The following is a 19,580-nucleotide window of genomic DNA, read 5'->3' as shown; positions in this document are numbered from 1 at the left end:
TCTAGTTTAATTGCCTGAGGGAGTGAGGTGAGGCTATGGGGTTCGGTCAGAGGGAACGGAGAGTGGAGTTGGGGGAAGGGACAGGGCTGGGGGCAGGGTTTACGTCCAATGGGCGGGGGGTTGGGCGGGACCTGGGCTTGGTGGGCGGGGCCTCGCTGGCATGGTGAATGCTCAATGTTTAACTTTCCTCTCACCTTCTCTGGCCTCTACCTTACTCCTTTGGCTTAATCCAACTCCCTACAAAAATATATCCTAGGTAAGATTTACTTTTCAGTCTTAATAATTTATCTTAAAAAAAGCATCAAATATAGTCATGAGCTGCATAAAGATATTTCAGTCAACTAATGACTTAATATACCATGGTGGTTCCTTAAGATTTTAATGGAGCTGAAAAATTCCTATCCCTTGTGACTTACTAGCTGGCTTCATGTTTTAACGCAATGCATTACTCAAATACTTAACTATTTGTGCAAGAGTAGGCCTTCCTTCCCCCTGCTGCCAGCACCGGCTTTCTTCTGGCACCCAGGAGCCAGGCTTTGCTCCAACTCTGGCTTCATCCAGAAGGACATCCGGAATGATGCTTGCAGGATGACTGGTCTAATTAGCATATTACCCTTTTATTATTATAGACTACCTACAATATTCAGTACGGTAACATGCTGTGCAGTTTTGTAGCTGTAGGGGAACAGAATTTGTAATACAAAAATAATGTCTTTGAAAACCAAGTAGAAGTTACTCATTGTAAGAGACATTTACACTAGTAAGGGAAACCTTCATTTGTAAGGGTGTCTCCCTCCTTATCTCAAGAAACTCTTATCAATGCAGAAGACAAAGATTTTTTTTAATTTCTTTATTGATTAAGGTATCACATATTTGTCCTCATCCCCCCATCCCCATCCCACACCCCTCCCCACACATGCCCCCACCCCCCTGTTGTCCTTAACCGCTGGTTAGGCTCATATGTTTGCACACAAGTCCTTTGGTTGATCTCTCCCCTTTACCCCCACCGTCCCCTACCCTCCCTCTGAGGCCCGACAGTCTGATCCATGCCTCCTTGTTTCTGGGTCTATTCTTGTTCATCAGTCTATGTTGTTCATCATTTCCCCTAGATGAGTGAAATCATGTGCTATTAGAAATACACTTATAAGAACCGAAAATGAGACAAGCAATAATGGTTATGGTGACAGGCAAATGAATCAGTCTGTAGTGAGTTTCTTTCTGGGCCAACAGTTCTTTTGAGATCCAATTTCAATGAGAAGACAAAGATTTAAAATCTGCATAACAACCTTACTTTTCTCTATTATGTTTTTCCTGGTAACCTCCCATAACTGACTCCTCCCACCCCCAATATCTTGTTTTGTCTTTAGTTAAGGGTGGTATTTAAGGTGGTGGCTTTAGCCCTTTTGGTGAGTTATTCAGTTTTACAGTCTCTCCCATGTATATAGGAGGTATACATGTTATTAAACTTTTGTTTCTTTTTCTCCTGTTAATCTTCTAATACAGAGATGTCTTGTCAAGAACCCAGCAGGGTAGAGAGGAAATTATGTTTTATCCTTTACAGAGCAATAGGCTACATCATATAGCCTAGGTGTGCAGTAGGCTATACCATGTAGGTTGTTAAAGTGCACTCTATGATGCCACCTCTGATGTATTTCTCAGAATGCATCCCCATTATTAAGAGGCTCATCACTGTATCTTATTTCTTCTACAACTTGCCTTTCTCTCTAAAATAAGATATGAAAATCTGTTCAAGACAATAGATAGGAAATCTGACTCTTCTTTCTTAAAATTATGTATTCGTTAAGGAGAAGGAATTATAAGAAGTGCAAATTGGTAATTACAAAATAGTCATGGGGATGTGAAGTATGGCAATATTGTCAATAATATTGTAATAACTATGTAGTCAGATGGGTATTTTTTGGGGTGATCACTTCATAAGTTATATAAATGTCTAATCACTATGTTGTACATCTGAAACTAATATAATGTATGTCAACTAATTGAAAAAATATATTTTATAAAAATACGTATTTACAAAATTGTTATTCTCCAGAGCATTTGAGATCTTGCTCCCTGGCATATTTTGTTAGTTTGGCTCAAATAAACTCATTAAATTTTAGAAAAAATGAATAAATATATTGCATTTGTTATGTAGTTTAGATAATGATATAGTAGGCAGCTAGGAAAATTCCAGGAGAAGTGGAATAGGGACACTAAGACAGACAGTTAAACAGCAGTTTGCAGCCACCTAGTAAATCCTATCTTCCCTAAACTAAGGATACTTAAGAGTAAATGGTTTCGACTTCTCCCCAACCAGAGCATTGGTAGATTAAATCACCCTATTCGTGGAAACAAATAATAGAAATCCAGTTAAGTGCCATTTGCCAACCACACCCAATGACAGACAAGTTAAGAAAATAAAGCTCATTTTGGTATATCAGCATAAAACTGATGAATATTCTATTGATCCACCCCTAAGAACTCCCTTAAACACCCATCCTTTGAAACCCCTGAAAATGAAAGTCCCAGTGCATTCTCCCTCCAGGGAGCAAGACTGTGCCATTCCCTTCCCCCTGCTCCTCTTCTTCCCCCACAGGCATGTATCCCCTAACCTCTGAAGGACCTCATGAGTCTTACAACCAAGGGAGCAATGGGCGACAGCATCTTGTCCCAGGCTAACCTCCTTGACTTGTCTCCAAGGCCCCTTTTCTTTGACTTCCCAGTGAGCCAAAGCAGCCCAGCCTCAATTCTCCTGTTGCTTCTTCTATGGCCTTCCTTATTTCACGGTCCTAAGAATGTTTTTGCTGCAGTCAATAAATCCTTGCTTGATTTTCTACACTTCATCTCTTGATTGAAATATTTCCCTCAAGAACACAAGAACCGAGGTCCATTTGACCCAGCAATCCCACTTCTGGGAATATATCCTAAGAAACCCAAAACACTAATTCAACAGAATATATGCACTCTTATGTTCATTGCAGCATTATTTACAGTAACCAAGATCTAGAAACACCCCAAGTACCCATCAGTAGATGAGTGGATAAAAAAGCAGTGGTACATTTACACAATGGAATACTACTTGGCCATAAAAAAAGATGGAAATCTTACTTTTTGCCACAGCATGGATGGGCCTGGAGAACATTAAGCTAAGTGAAGTAAGTCAGCCAGAGAAAGACAAATACCATAATCTCACTTATATGTGGAATCTAATAAACAAAATAAATTAATGAACAAAATAGAAACAGAGGCATGAATACATGGAACAGACTGACAGCTGTTAGATGGCAGGGTGGGCGTACTGGATGAAAGAATGTGAAGGAATTAAGCAAGAAAAACATATATACATAACACAAAGACACAAACAACAATATGGTGATAGCCAGAAGAAAATGGGGATGGAGGTGAGAGATGGGTGGAAGTGGACAAAAGGGAGAAAATTAGTATAGAGAGCAGCTTTGCTTGGAGCAATGGGTGCAAGAGACACTGTGCAGATGATGTTTTATTGAATTGTACACTTGAAATCTATGGTTTTGTGAACCAATGTCACTCAATAAATACAATTTTTAAAAAAGAAAACAAGTGCAGAAAGACATAGAAAATAAACAAATGAAAAGCAGAGCCATGTGCCCTGGCTGGGTGGCTCGGTTGGTTGGAGCATTGTCCCATACATCAAAAGGCTACGGGTTAGATTCCCAGACAGGGCACATACCTAGGTTGTGTGTTTGATCCCTGGTCGGGGTGTGTATGGGAAGCAACCAATCAATGTTTCTCACATCAATGTTTCTCCCTTTCTCCCTCCCCCTTGATCTCTCTCTAGAATCAATAAAAACATATCCTTGGATGGGAATCCTATCTAATAAAAAGGGAATATGCTAATTGACCACCACACCCTCACAAAGATGGTGGTGCCCACAGCCCATAAAGAGGGAATATGCTAATTGACTGTCACACCCTCAAATATGGCGGCATCCACAGTCACAAGATAGCGGTGCCCAGTCCCCTCAGCCCCACTGTTGCAGCACGCACGTGGCACCGCCAGGCCCCTTCTTCCCCCCACCCCCCGCGGGTCTGGCCACTCTGCATGCCTGCCTCTGGAGTCCCCCAGTCCCCTCAGCCCCCAGCAGCCCAGGGCCAGCCCGAGACACAGGCAAGCCTCAGATGGCAGCTTCCCAGCCACCCAGGGCTGGCCCGGGGTGCAGGCAAGCCTTGGATGTCAGCTGCCCAGCCTCCCAGGGCCAGCCCAAGGGACGACCAAACGACTGAACAAGCAGGCTGCATGTGGCAACCAGGCCAGCAGGGGGCCATGAGGGGCAGCCAGGCTGGCAGGGGGGGGCAGTTGTGGGTATCAGGGGTCATGAGGGGCAGCCAGGTCAGCAGGGGAGGGGGGCTTTAGGGGCAACCAGACCAGCAGGAGGGTTAGTGAGAGACGACCAAATGACTGAACAGCAGGCTGCATGTGGCAACCAGGCAAGCAGGGGGCCATGAGGGGCAGCCAGGCGAGGGGAAGCCAGGCCAGCAGGGGGAGCAGTTGGGGACAACCAGGCTGGCAGGGGGGGCAGTAAGAGGCAACCAGGCCGGCGGGGGGTGGGGGGTAGTTGGGGGTGATAAGGCTGGAAGGGGGCAATGAGGGGTGACTAGGCTGGCAGGGGGCAGTTGGAGGCGATAAGGCTGGAAGGGTGGCAATGAGGGGTGACTAGGTTGGCAGGGGGGGCAGTTGGAGGCAACCTGGCTGGCGGGGGGGGGCAGTTAGGGGTGACCAGTCCGGCAGAGGGGGGTAGTTGGGGGTGACCAGGCTGGCGGGGGGAGGGTGCAGTTGGGGGCAACAAGGCTGGTAGGGGAGGCAGTTGGGGGCAATTAGGCTGGCAGGGGGGGCAGTGAGGGGTGACTAGGCTGGCAGGGGTGCAGTTATGGGCAACCAGGCCAGCAGGGGGGGGGCAGGTAGGGGCAATCAGGCTGGCACGTAGAGGCAGTGAGGAGTGATCAGGCCGGCAAGGGGGTGGGCAGTTCGGGACAACCAGGCAGGCAGGCAAGTGAGCAATTAGGAGCCAGGGGTCCAGGATTGTGAGAGGGATGTCTGACTGCTGGTCTAGACTGGCAGTCAGACATCTCCCGAGGGGTTCCAGGTTGGAGAGGGTGCAGGCTGGGCTGAGGGGATCCTCCACCCACGAGCACGAATTTTGTGCACTGGGCCTCTAGTTTAAAAAATAAAAACAGAACTGTGGGGCTGATGGTGAAAAAAGAGAAGTTCACTTTTCTGAGAACAATTTCCTAAGTCAGTGCATAGAAAATAAACAAATAAAAAACAGAACCATGTTCTGATGGCGAAAAATGAGAAGTTCATTTTTCTGAGAACAATTTCCTAAGTCAGTTGACCTAAGGTACTTAAGTCAATTCTCGAGAGATCACTTTAACACAGAAAAAGTGGTTGGCTTAAAGCACAGTACAGAGCTTTCAGAGTTGGCTGCTAAGGATTACCTGCATGCAGGAATGAGAGGGCCATCACTTCTTCAAGGTATGTGTAACCTTGACCATGACTGTATCTTAACCTATCCCCTTTCAGGAGCTACTCAGTTTAACAATTAACTGTCTTTTCCTTCTTCTCTTTTCTCTGTTTTTCTTTGAACACTCTCCTTTTCTCTTAAATTATGGTTTCCTACTTCACCACCCTATTTAAACAATCCTCCCAATTATCCCTAAATTTTTTCTTATGGTCTAATCCAGTGAGTTGTTCATCTTATTCTATACAGGTTTTGGTTTTTAATTGATATCCTGTCTTTCCTGACAACTTCTTTGACCTAGCACTGCCCTAACTCATTCTTTGCCTCTCTTGCTATTCTTTCTCCCCTAACCCTTTTCCTTTTCCTGTACCAAGAATGTTATTAATAACAACCAATATTTTTTAACACTAACCTGCACCTTATATGTATGAACCCATTTAATCCTCTCAATAGGCCCAAAAATTGAGAAGTGAGGCAGATACTATTATTATCCCCATCATACAGATGAGAAAATGGGTACAAAAGGGTTATGTTGCTTGTCAAAAGTCACACACTTTATAAATGGCAGAGACAGGATTCTACCGAAGCCACCTGGTTCCAGATATTTGCTATAATAGTCTTTCCACAGGATTCTTCTTGGGGTCTTCATCTCTTTGGCTATTCCCTCTCCCTGAAGGAATCCCATAATCCTGTGGCTTCAACCACAACTTCTTTGTAAATAGTTCCCCAACTCTGAAATCCAGTCCATCCTTCTGGCTCCAGGTCAAAGAACTGTCAACAGCCACAAAATCAATAATAGTTTACATTTATCAAGCACCTGCTTTAGCCTGGCATCAAGATAAAATTATTTTCCACTCATTATGACACAGCATCTTCACGTTACAGATGTGAAGTGGCATTATGGAAAGATTATAGACTTAAAGCCTCACGGTTATTTATTTGCAGAAGGAGAGACACATCATAAATTCTATCAAAATAATATAGACTACTTGAAAGCAAATGCCATGTTCCCTCTCATGACATCTATAATAATAAAAGCATAACATGCTAATTAGACTGGGCGTCCTTCTGGAAGACCTTCTGTACAAAGTTGGGGCTGTGAGGGAAGCCCGGGTCCCAGGTGCCAGAGGGAAGCTGGTGCTGGCATCCAGGGAAAGGAAGGCCCAGTATATATATACTCTTGCACAAATTTCATGCATTGGCCCTCCTTCACTGTTGGCAGGAATTCAGACTGGTGCAGCCATTGTGGAAAACAGTATGGCGTTTCCTCAAAAATTTAAAAATGTAACTGACATTTGACCCAGTAATACCACTTCTAGGAATATATCCTAAGAAAACAGAAACACCAATCAGAAAGGATATATGCACCCCTATGTTCATAGCAGCACAATTCACCATAGCTAAGATTTGGAAACAGCCTAAATGCCCATCAGCAGATGAGTGGGTTAGAAAACTATGGTACATCTACACAATGGAATACTATGCTGCTATAAAAAAGAAGGAATTCTTACCATTTGCAACAGCATGGATGGTCCTGGAGAGCATTATGCTAAGTGAAATAGGCCAGTCAGTGAAAGAAAAATATTACATGATCTCACTCATTTATGGATAATAAAGAACATTATAACCTGATGAATAAAAAGATATATACAGAGGCAGTGAAGCATCAAACAGATGTCAAATTACAGTGGGAAGGCTGGGGAGGGTTGGGGGAAGGAGGTAAGAGATCAACCGAAAGACTTATATGCATGCATATAAGCATAACCAATGGACACAAGACACTGGGTGGTTGGGGTGAGGGCATGTGCTGGGGGGTAGGGGAGGCCAGGGGGAAGGTCAATGGGGCAGGGGAAAGGAGACATATGTACTATTTGTAATACTTTAAACAAAAAGAAAAAGAAAACTTAGTATATTCATACAATTAAATAACATTCAACCTTTTTTTAAAAAAAAAAAAAAGGAAGTCCTGCCATTTGTGAAAATATGAATGAATCTCGAGGACATTACGCTAAGTGAAATAAGCCAGACACAGAAGAAAAAATACTGCATGCTCCTACTTATAGGAAGTATCTAAAGTAGTCAAAATCATAGAAGCAGAAAATAAAATGGTTGTTTCCAGATGCTAGAGGGAGGGCTTAAATTATGAGTTGTTTTTCCATGGTTATAAAGTTTTTGTTATATAAGATTAATAAGGTATAAAAATCCACTGTAAAACATAGTACCTAGAGTTAATGATGCAGTATTGTGCACTTCAGAATATGTTAAAAGGGTAGATTTCATGGTGAGTGTTCTTACCAAAGAAAGAAGAAAAACACGAAAGAACACAAGGAAGTTTTTGGAGATGATGGATATGTTTTAGTACCTTGACTGTAGTGATGGTATCATGGATATATGGTGATGAAGACATTAAATGTGTGTGATTTTTGTATACTAATTATACCTTGATAAAGGTTTTAAAAAGTGGTTCCCAGTAATTGAAGGGTTTGGGGGTGATGGATGTAGATGAGGGTGGACTAGTTTGGTGGACATGAGATAAACTTTGATTCCTATGCAGCCTGACCAAGGTTGTCATGTTAGGATTAAGCCTAAACTACCTCAGGCCCTGAGACCACAAGAAGGGACAGTAATGCCCAAATAGTTTCCAGCCACTGTGTAACTGCAACAATATAAGAAACCCTGCCCTAACCAGTTTGGCTCAGTGGATAGAGTGTTGGCCTGTGAACTCAAGGGTCCCAGGTTCGATTCTGGTCAAGGGCATGTACCTTGGTTGTGGGCACATACCCAGTGGGGAGTGTGCAGGAGGCAGCTGATCGATGTTTCTCTCTCATTGATGTTTCTAACTCTCTATCCCTCTCCCTTCCTCTCTGTAAAAAAAGTCAATAAAATATTTTTAAAAAAAGAAAGAAACCCTGAGTCAGAATCATCCAGTTAGGCTCTTCCCAAATCTCTGGCCCACAGGAATCATAATAAAATGAAGGTTGCTATTTTTAAGCTGCTACATTTTGTGACGGTTTATTTTACAGTAGTAGATAACTGATACATAGTCCTTGGAGAGCTTCCTGAAATCTTTTCTCAATAGTTTCATGTCTCTCCCTTTTGCCTGTTCCAGGACTCTTCATTCTGCTGAGTTTGTCAGGAGTCATGATTCAGAAGGCCAACTGTGAGTGCAAAAAGCCCGCCTCTTCCATCATCAGAGACCAGGGAGGGGGTAGACTAAGGATGAACCTGGGGACACCCACATCCTCCAACAATCTAGAAAAAAGAGGCTTATTTGGGGAACAGAGTTTGAGCAGGCTTGATCCTGTTCTGTTTCTTTCTTAATTGATCATTTAATCAAATTTGTATATATTTTAATTTATCTTTTTATGTTACTTTTATTAGTCTATTTGTTTGCTTCTAGTACCCACAATGTATCCAATGTGGAGATAGAACAATGAATAAAACAAAGTCTCTTGAAGTAAACACTCAAGTGGGGAGAAACAGCATGATGGTCAGCATTTCATTCTGATTATAAGCACATCAACACAAAATGAACAAGATCATTCCAGGTTAGTTTTAAATCCTTGGAGAACTCACTAGATTGTGGTTCAGAAGGTATAGGGTGGGGCCTGAGATTCTGCATTTTTATCCAAAGGATGCATTCTGAGTAGCCAAGCTCTACATAGTGGGACCCCATCGTGTTCCCAGGACGATGTATTAATTTACTCCTCACAATAACCCATTTTACAGATGAGGAAATTGAGGCACAGAGAGTTTAAGATACTTGTGCAAAAACACACAGGTATTAAGTAGTGAAACCAGAATTGAACCCAGGGTCCCAAGTCTTAATTAACTCATTCTCCTTTTATAAATCCTGCAATGATTTTGAGAATGACACAGTTATTATTAATTGAAATTTTTCTGTTAGCATTAATTTGTTTAATGCCAACCCCAGTCCTCCATCATACACAGTCTCTACAACTTGGGTTCGGTGTTTCTAATATTTTTTAGATTTTTTTAAATTTATTTTTTAGGTATAGTTGACATACACTATATTAGTTCCAGGTGTACAACTTAATGATTAGACATTTATGAAATCTTGCCATTTGCGATAACCTGGATAGATCTAGAGGGTATTATGCTAAGTGAAATAATTCAGATGGAGAAAGGCAAATGTCATATGATCTCACTTATATGTGGAATCTATAAAACAAAATAAATGAACAAACAAAACAGAAACAAATTCTTAAAGACAAAGAACAAACTGATGGTTGCCTCATAGAAGAGGGCTGGGGAGTGGAGAGGAATAGGTGAAAAAGGAAAAGAGATTAAGAAGTACAAATTGCCAGTTATAAAAAGTCACAGGGAGTGCGACTCTGGAGCCAGGGTGGCTACTTGATATTCCACTGCCTCTGCTCATACTGAAAACATGGAAATGTGGAAGCCCCAAACTCAGCCATGGCTCCAAAGGCAAAGGTCAGTACCGACAGCACTCAGGACCCAACGATGTGACTGACCCAAGGGCATTTCTCTTGGGTTTGGCCACAAACTTATAGATCTTCTGCTCTGTATACAGGAATAGCCCCCAAACTCCATGAAGACAAACACTGCTCTGTTCAGGATGTTGCCCTATGTCTCTTCATCTGGCAGTCACACTGTACAACAGCTCACTTGACATGTTCAGGGTTAAGCCTCACGGTCAGCCAGCCTGAGAGAAAATCCCATCCATGAACAGAACAAAAGCAATCAAGACCCAATCACAACAGGAGAGCCCAAATAACCCACAAAAAGGACACTCCTAGAGCATCCAGCTCAGGAGTTCAAGGTGACCACACCACTGGGTCCCACAGGACATTTACAACCAAAGGTCACTTCGTGAAAGCTGAGAGTCATAGCAGTTCTATCTAATACCTAGAAACAAACACAATGAGACAACTAAAATGGGGAGACAAAGAAATAAACCCCAATGAAAAAAGGGGATGAATCTTCAGAGCAAGAGATAAATGAAATGGAGGTAAGCAAATTATCAGACACAGAGTTCAGAGTAGTGCTTATAAGGATGCTCAAGGAACTTCAAAGAACTTAATGGGAATTACAATGAACTTAGTGGAAACTACATTAGCATGTAAAGGGCATGGAAACCATGAATAAGAACCAGTCTGAAATGAAGAATACTATATCTGACATCAAAAATACACTGGAAAGAATTAAAAGTAGGCTGGATGAAGCAGAGGATCGAATCAGTGATTTGTAAAACAACGTAGAAAAAAACACTCAATTAGAGCAACTAAAGGCAAAAACACTTAAAAAGAATGAGGATAGTTTAAGGGGACTTTGAGACAACATGAATCAGAACAACATCTGAATTATAGGGGTATCAAAGGGAGAAGAAAGTGAGCAAGGGATAGAGAACCCATTTAAAGAAATAATGACAGAAAACTTCCCTAACCTGGTGAAGAAAAAAGTCACACAAGTTCAGGAAGTACAGAGAGTCACAATCAAGATGAACCCAAAGAGCCCTGGACAGTTTCGTTAAGTGATTAGAAAGTTGTAGGCTCGAACCTGGGCCCACATTGGGGTACGTGCAGGAGGAAACCAATCAATGTGTCTCTTACATCAATGTCCCTCTCTCTGTCTCTCCCCCTCTCTTCCACTCTTTCTAAAAATTAGTGGAAAAATATTCTTGGGTGAGGATTAACAACAACAAAAAAAGAGACCCAAGACACATTATAATTAAAATGGCAAATGTTCCTAGAAGAAACCATAGGCAACAAAATCTCAGACATCTCTTGTAGTAATATGTTTGCAGATACATCTCCTAGGGCAAAGGAAACTAAGGAGAAAATAAACAAATGGGACAATATCAAAATAAAAAGCTTCTTCACAGCAAAAGAAACCATCAACAAAATGAAAAGGGAGCCCAGTGTATGGGAGAACATATTTGGTAATGATACATCTAATAAAGGGTTAATATCCAAAATATATAAGGAACTCATACAACCTAACAAAAGGAAAACAAATAATCCAATATAAAAAATTGGCACAGGACCTAAATAGACAATTCTCCAAAGTAGACATACAGATAGCCAAAAGACATATGAAAAAATGCTCAAAGTCACCAATCATCAGAGAGATACAAATTAATACAACAATGAGGTATCACCTCACACCTATCAGAATGACTACCATCAACAAATTACAAGTGCTGGTGAGGATGTGGAGAAAAAGGAACCCTAGTACACTGCTGGTAGGAATGCTGACTGATGCAGCCACTATGGAAAACAGTGAGGAGTTTCCTCAAAAAATTAAAAATGAAACTGCCATTTGACCCAGTAATTCCACTTCTAAGAACACTAAAGGCCTGGTGCACAAAATTTGTGCATGGGGGGGGGGTCCCTCAGCCCGGCCTGTGCCCTCTCACAATCCAGGACCCCTCGGGTAGGGTTCCTAGGCCTGGCCAGCGATTAGGGGGGCCTATCGGGGCTTTCCTTCCCCTGGCTGCTGGCAGCTGACCCTGCCTTCACCATTGCCACTGCTTGACATCTGTGTGGCGCTGGTCCTCTCTCCCCCACCACACCACCAGTTGCCTCCCTCTGCAGGCAACAGGCAACAGCCATGGGGTGCAGTCGCTTGGCTGGCCTGGGCCTCCCTCTGCAGGGCAATCGCTGGCTGGCCCTGCACACCCGCCCCAGTGTCACTAGCCGGTGGCCTGGGCCTCCCTCTGTGGGGCAATCAGTTGCAGGGCCCCCAGAGAGGGAGGTACCACCTACCCACCACAGTGCTGCCATCCGGTGGCCTGAGCCTCCCTCTGCTGGGTGATTGATTGATCATGGAGCCCTGCAATCAATTGCCCAGCAGAGGGAGGCCCCGCCCACCCGGCCAGGGCTCCGAGATCAATCACTGCACAGAGGGAGGCCCTGCCCACCCACCACAGCACCCCTGATCAGGTAGCCTGGGCCTCCCTCTTTGGGGCAATCGACCATGGGGCTCCACAATCAATCACTGTACAGAGGGTGGCCTGGGCTTCCCTCTGTGGGGCGATCGTGGGGTAATGGTGGGGCCCTCCCTGACCAATTGCATCACACCCGCCTTGGCTGGTCTGGTGCCAGTGCGTGTCATAGCATGGTCATCCAGACAGTCATTCTGCTGTTCAGTCGATTTCGATATTACACTTTTATTATTATAGATATCCTAAGAATCCAGAAACACCAACCATGTTCATAGCAGCATTATTTACAATAGCTAAGATCTGGAAACAGCCTAAGTGCCCATCAATAGATGGATGGATAAAAAAAGCTGTGGCACATTTACATAACAGAATACTATGCAGCTGTAAAAAAGAAGGATCTCTTACCCTTTGCAATAGCATTGATAGACCTGGATATGATTATACTAAGTGAAATAAATTAGTCAGAGAAAGAAAAATATCACATGGTCTCACTTATATGTGGAATGTAATGAAAAAAAATAAACCAACAAACATGAACTGACATGGATGCATGGAACACACTGACAGATCTCAGAGGGAAGCGGGGAGGGAATGGGAAGAGATTCATCAAAGAACTTAAGAATTTATATGCATACTAGAGGCTTGGTGCATGAAATTCATGCATGGGGGGGTCCCCTCAGCCCAGCCTGCACCCTCTCCAATCCGGGACCCCTCAGGGTATGTCTGACTGCCAGTTTAGGATTGGGCCTAAACTGGCAGTCAGACATCCCTCTCACAATCTGGGACTGCTGGCTCCTAACTGCTCACCTGCCTGCCTTCCTGATCACCCTAACTGCCCCCCCCCGCCATCCTGATCACCCCTAACCACCTCTGCCTGCCTGCCTGATTGACCCCAACTACCCCCATGCCAGCCTGGTCCTCCAACTGCCCCTCCTGCTAGCCTGGTAGCCCCTAACTAACCCCCTGCTGGCCTGGTCACCCCACGCAACCTGCTGTTCAGTCGTTTGGTCATCCCTCACTAACCCCCCTGCTGGCCTTGTCACCCCATGCAGCCTGCTGTTCGATCATCCATCTGGTTGTTTCAGTTGTGACAGCCCCTGACTTTTTATATATTAGGGTATGCATAGCCCATGGACACAGACAATAGTTCAGTGAAGGCCTGGCATGGGGTGGGGGCTGGGTGGAAGTGTGGGGGTTGGAAATGGGGGACATCTGTAATACTATCAACAATACAAAATAAATTTAAAAACAATAATTTTTTAAATAAAAAATAGTCTCAGGGATGTAAAGTACAGCATAGGGAATATAGTCAACAATATTTTAGGAACTATGTATGGTGTCAGGTGGGTACTAGACTTATCAGAGTGATCACGTTGTAAGGTATATAAATAGTATCTCTAAGTTTGTTTGTTTTTTACTGTACTGAGATGAAACAAAAGGGAAAATGTACAAATTCCCTCAGTCTTGAGAGGCCCTGTTCAGAGGCAAAGCCAAATCATAACTCAAGAGTTTTTGACCCAGGTGAATCTGACCTGCCTCTCTTCTCCCTGCAGGTACCTGTCCTCGGTGCCCCCTAAATGCTATTTGTGTCAATGACACAGACTGTACCTGCAACCCTGGATACACCTCCCAATCTGGGGAGGAATTCTTCACATTCCCCTTGGAGATATGTCAAGGTAAAGGGGTAATTTTCAAATTACCCAGAGTTGGAACTGGAAGGTAGGCAGCATAAGGGCTGTGGGGAGGTAACAGTAATGTACAATGCTGAAAACTACCACTCAACCTTCACCAAGAAACACTTCCACGAAGTCCGCAAAGGGGGAGCTCTTCCAGAACCTAGCTAGGCCTCAGTATTCTCCTCTATAACATGGGAGTGATAATGCTGACTTTATGAGGATGGGAGGGGATTGAATAATGAACCTGACAGTACTTCGTGGATTATAAAACATCATATAAATGGTGTTTTTTAAGTTCAAAAAAGAGAATATGCATGGAAGTGTATCCATAGCCTGGAAAGCAATAGGGACATTGAGTTGGAGACATAGTTGGGGACCAGTCTTATAAAGCCACCATCATCTTTTCATTGGAATTTAATTCATATGCCATAAAATCCATACTTTCAAAATATATAATTTAGTTGGTTTTAATATATTCCAAAATCGTGTACCATTACTACTAATTCCAGAACATTTCACCACCTAAAAAAAAACAAAAACAAAAAATACCTTATTAGCAGTGACTCTTCATTTACCCCTCCACCCAGCCCTTGGAAAACACTAATCTGCTTTTGTGTCCATGGATTTGCCTATTCTGGGCATTTTATATAAATGGAACCACATAATATGTGGTCATTTGTGTCTGGCTTCTTTCACTCAGCATAATGTTTTCCAAATTCACCCTTGTTGCAGTATATATCAGTAATTCATTCCTTTTTATGTCTGAATAATAGCCATTATATAAGTATATCACATTTTATTTATCTGTTATCAATTGATAGACATTGTGTTGTTTCCAGTTTGGGACTCTTATAAATAGAGTGAACATCATGTACAAGTATTTGAACATCTGTTTTCCATTCTTTAGGGGTATATACTTAGGAGTGGAATCAGTGAGTCATATGATAACTGTGCTTCACTTTTTGAGAACTTGTGAACTGTTTTCCAAAGTGGTTGTGCCATTTTACATTTCCACCAGCAACGTCTGAGAGTTCCAATTTCCCCACATCCTTCCCAACACTTATGGTCTGTCTTTTTTATTATAGTCAACATCGTGGGTATGAAGTGATATCACATTGTAGTTTTGATTTGCATTTACCTAGTGACTAATGATGTACAGCATCTTTTCATATGCTTTCTATCTTCTTTGAAGAAATGTCTATCATCCCTGACCAATGTGGCTCAGTTGGTTGAGTGTCTTCCCATATACCAAATGGTTCGATCCCCAGTTGGGGACATGCAGGAGGCAGCCAATCAGATAAATGTTTTGCTCTTACGTTGATTTTTCTCTCTCTCCCTCTCCCTTTTCTCTCTCTCTCTCTCTAAAAATCAATTAAAAAAAAAAAACTTCCATCTTTAAAAAAAGAAATGTCTATCAAGTTATTTACCCATTTTGAATTGGGTTGTTTGTATTCTTTTCTTGTTGCTGAGTTGTGGTTCTTTATATATTCCAAATGCTAGTCCCTTACCAGATATCTGATTGGCAAATTTCCTCCCATCTATGGGTTTTCTTTTCACTTTCTTGATAGGGCCCTTTGAAGCACAAAAGTTTTTTTATGAAGCCCAACGTATCCATTTTCTCTTTTGTAGCTTGCGCTTTTGATGTCATATCTAAGAAACAATTGTTTCTCACAATCATTCATTTTTGTAGAATATGTTCCTCATTGTATTATAAAATGAAGGAATCACTTTTAATTTTTAAAAATTTATTAGGGAAGGTGGGGGAGTTATGAAATCAAACGAAGGACTTGTATGCATGCATATAAGCATAAACAATGGACGCAAAACTCTGGGGGGGGAGGGCATGTGTGGGTGTGGGGTGGGGGGTAATAGTAAGATATGTACACATATAATACCTCAATAAAAATAAAAAAATAAAAAAAAAATTTATTAGGGATTTTAAACTAATGGCTAAGATTTTCTACTTTTTAATTTTTTATTAGAAGTTTCTTTGCTTGAGCATATGATTGAGTTTATTAAAATGTATATTTTCTGTTCAAGGAATGTGAGATTCTCCCAGTGCATAGGTCTCTGTCTCTTTCAGTTTTTCTCTATTTCTGTCTCTTTCTACCTGTGTGTGTGTGTGTGTATGTGTGTGTGTGTGTGTCTTTGTCTCTCTGACTGTGTGTGTGTTTATTAATTTTATTTATTCATCAGTTTCTCCATATCCTTATTTATTTTTTATCTACTAGTTCTGAGAGAACTGAATTGAATATACCAGTGCAATTGTATTTTGATTTGTTCTTGCTTCTTGCATTTCCACTTTGTTTTTGCTTTTTGTATTGATCTGCTATGTGGTTTAGTGGGTACATAATTATGACTGAAATAAAATTTTCTGATAAGCATCAATACACAGTGTCCCACTTTACCTTATTTAGAGCTTCAAACCTTAAATTCCACTGAATCTGGTATTAATATTACATGTTCTGTTTTAATTTTCCTAGCATCTCTTTGTATACCTCTTTATTATTTTTTTTTAGTATATATTTTATTGATCTTTTACAGAGAGGAAGGGAGAGGGATAGAGAGTTAGAAACACCGATGAGAGAAACATCGATTCAGCTGCCTCCTGCACACCCCCTACTGGGGATGTGCCCACAACCAAGGTACATGCCCTTGGCCGGAATTGAACCCGGGGCCCTTGAGTCTGCAGGCCGACGCTCTATCTACTGAGCCAAACTGGTTAGGGCTATACGTCTTTATTATTAACATTCTTTTTAAAATATATTTTTATTGATTTCAGAGAGGAAGGAAAAGAGAGAGCAAGATAGAAACATCAATGATGAGAGAGAATCATTGGTTGGCTGCCTCCTGCACGCCCCCTATTGGGGATTGAGCCCACAACCTGGGCATGTGCCTTTGACTGGAATCAAACCCAGGACCCTTCAGTCCACAGGCCAATGCTCTAGCCACTGAGCCAAACCAGCTAGGATTTAACATTCTTTATCAGTCTTCTGAAAACAGCAAGGTTCATTGCTCACCCTTGCTTCCTCTTCCCTTCATCTTCCCCCAGGTGAAGGTTTCTGAACTTACTAATTTCACACTTGTTAATTTGTTATTTGCTTAGAGCACATTCTTGAATTTTTTCTTCAAATTGGGTACGTGGGTAATAACTCTCTCAAGTATTGCATAATCTCATTTTCTTTCACTCTAATAAGTAGATTCTATCTGTTCTTGGTAGAGAATTTTTTAGTCAGTCCTCTTATCCCAGTTATTCATTGGTGCATATCCCAGTAATCACAGAAACTGTCTTCAAGCTTTTAGGGTTGCAGATAGGAATTCTAATACCAACTTGAGTCTCATTCCTTTGTAGTAACTTGTAACTTGTCTCACACTTTGTAAGGTTTTTCCCAGAAGTCCCCAGAAGACCATTCTTACTTTTCATTGGATAGAAGTGTGTCACATGACCACCCTTGGTGAAAGGGATGCTGAGAAAGAGAGTACCTAAGAAATGGGAACAAGACTGCCATGTCTGGCCTGAGAAATGATATTTTGTGCTGGTCTCAGTCTATGGATAGTAATGCTGTATGCTGAAAATGCCTGTGGAGGGTGGGGGAGGGGGTTCTCACCTGGACCCAGATGAGACATTTCCCCTTTCTAAATTAATGTTACAACTGGACTGACCTTTTGGTTCTTATTATGATTGCAAGATGTCCTTTAGCAATAACCATTAGAAAGTTGTGAAAAGATACAGGTTTATACAGTCCTGTGACTGGTGGTATGCTTATTGGAAATCCACTTTGGAGTGGAAGCCTCTTTGAAATGGATGCCTCGGCAATCAAAGCTTAAGTTAGGTTTTTGCATTACAAAAAAAAAAAAAAGTCAGGGTTTACACCACAAATAGCAACAATATTGCCATGTCTGGGCTCCCGAGCAAAGAATTACTATTGAGTGGGCACTATGTCACACTCTGAAACCCCAAATTTCAAGTTTTCTGAACCAGACAGGAAAATTACATTCTCTACATTTTTCACTACCCACTTGACAATTTTAAAAAGCTGCACTAACAAAATACCACAGGCTGGGTGGCTTAAATAACAGAAATTTATTTTCTCACAGTTTTGGAGGTTGAGAAGTCCATGATGAAGGTTCTGGCAGATTCAATTCCTGGTTAGGCTTATCTTCCTGACTTATAAATGTCTGCCTTCTTTATTTTTTTTTTAATATATTTTACTGATTTTTTACAGAGAGGAAGGGAGGAGAATAGAGAGTTAGAAACATCGATGAGAGAGACATCGATCAGCTGCCTCCTACTGGGGATGTGCCCACAACCAAGGTACATGCCCGTGACCAGAATCGAACCTGGGACCTTTCAGTCTGCAGGCAGATGCTCTATCCATTGAGCCAAACCGGTTAGGGCAAATGTCTGCCTTCTTGTTATAGCTTCATAAGAAATTTCCTTGATTATTGCAAGTGGTAGAATGGGGGAAGGCAGCTTTCGTCTCTTATTATAAGGACACTAATCCTATCACATCAGGAACCCATTCTTTTTTTTTTTCTGTCGCCTTTTATCCCTTCTATGCCCTCTTCCACCTCCACGCATCCCCTTTCACCCCTGCAATCACCACACTGCTGTCCATGTCCATGAGTTCTCTCTTTTTTTGTTGTTGATGTTCAATCCCTTCACCTTCCCACCCTGACTCCAGGTGTCTGCCTGCTCTTTATCTGAGTCTGTCTGTATTTTGCTCCGTAGTTATTTGTTCATTAAATTCCACATAGGAGTGAAATCAGGCCCCCATTCTTATGACCACATTTAATTTCAGTTACCTCCTTGGAAACCCCATCTACAGCCACACTGGGGATTAGAGCTTCAACATATGAACAGAGGGCATACAAACACTCAGTCCATGACAGCAGACATAGTCAATGTCCCATTAGATGCCCTGGGCATTTGCCATTCCTTTGCACACCAAGTCTGAGACTTTCTCTAGCTACTGAAGACTACTCAGCCCATGTTCGGGACAGGTGGAAAGGGGGCTTAACACTCCCTGGGAACATTCCCCCATGGATAAATGATGAGATTTGTTAGATAAATAGCCTATCGCTCTCACTCTTTGCCTGGGGTTACTATGAAGTGTGTGCTCTACACTGCCTCCCAGAGGTACCTAGAGGAATTGGGACCCTGCTATCCACAGTGGAAACTTGCTTGGTATTCTTCTTTTTATTTTCTGCCATCCCTGTCTCATTTCACCACTTCCCCTCCAGTATTTTCTGGGATCACCTCCCAAATAAAGTACTTGCACTTGGGTCTGTGTCTCAATGTCTGCTTCTTGGAGAACTCAACCAAAGTCAATGAGGAAAGGCAAGAGCCAGGGCAGCCATTACCTTAACTGATTGTCTTGGAAAGTCAGGACAGACTCTGGTGGAGAGAGCATAGCCTCTGGCACATGTTAGATGCACAATAAATCTTTGTCGAATGAATGACCAAATTTCTCCTTT

The 19,580-nt window shown here is 42.2% G+C and overlaps 1 protein-coding gene across 5 annotated transcripts in view; it reads left to right on the top strand.

The window, feature by feature from the left end:
• Positions 1-233: 233 nt before the first annotated feature.
• The window catches only part of ADGRE3 (adhesion G protein-coupled receptor E3), a 59,968-nt gene continuing 40,621 nt past the window's right edge, over positions 234-19,580 (top strand). Inside the window, exons 1-3 of one of the 5 annotated variants that reach the window (XM_054717383.1) lie at positions 234-256; positions 8,608-8,658; positions 13,980-14,102. In XM_054717383.1, coding sequence (XP_054573358.1) covers positions 8,640-8,658; positions 13,980-14,102 — 142 coding nt within the window. In that variant the 5' untranslated portion in view covers positions 234-256; positions 8,608-8,639. Of the gene's footprint in view, positions 257-5,388; positions 5,513-8,607; positions 8,659-8,988; positions 9,047-13,979; positions 14,103-19,580 lie in introns of those variants that run through there. The other 4 variants (XM_028134615.2, XM_054717382.1, XM_054717385.1 and 1 more) reach the window with 4 other exon arrangements.

Source organism: Eptesicus fuscus, chromosome 6, assembly GCF_027574615.1.
Source record: "Eptesicus fuscus isolate TK198812 chromosome 6, DD_ASM_mEF_20220401, whole genome shotgun sequence".
NCBI lineage: Eukaryota > Metazoa > Chordata > Mammalia > Chiroptera > Vespertilionidae > Eptesicus > Eptesicus fuscus.
Note: the sequence above shows the minus strand (reverse complement) of the source record. Positions and strands in the feature narration are given on the sequence as shown.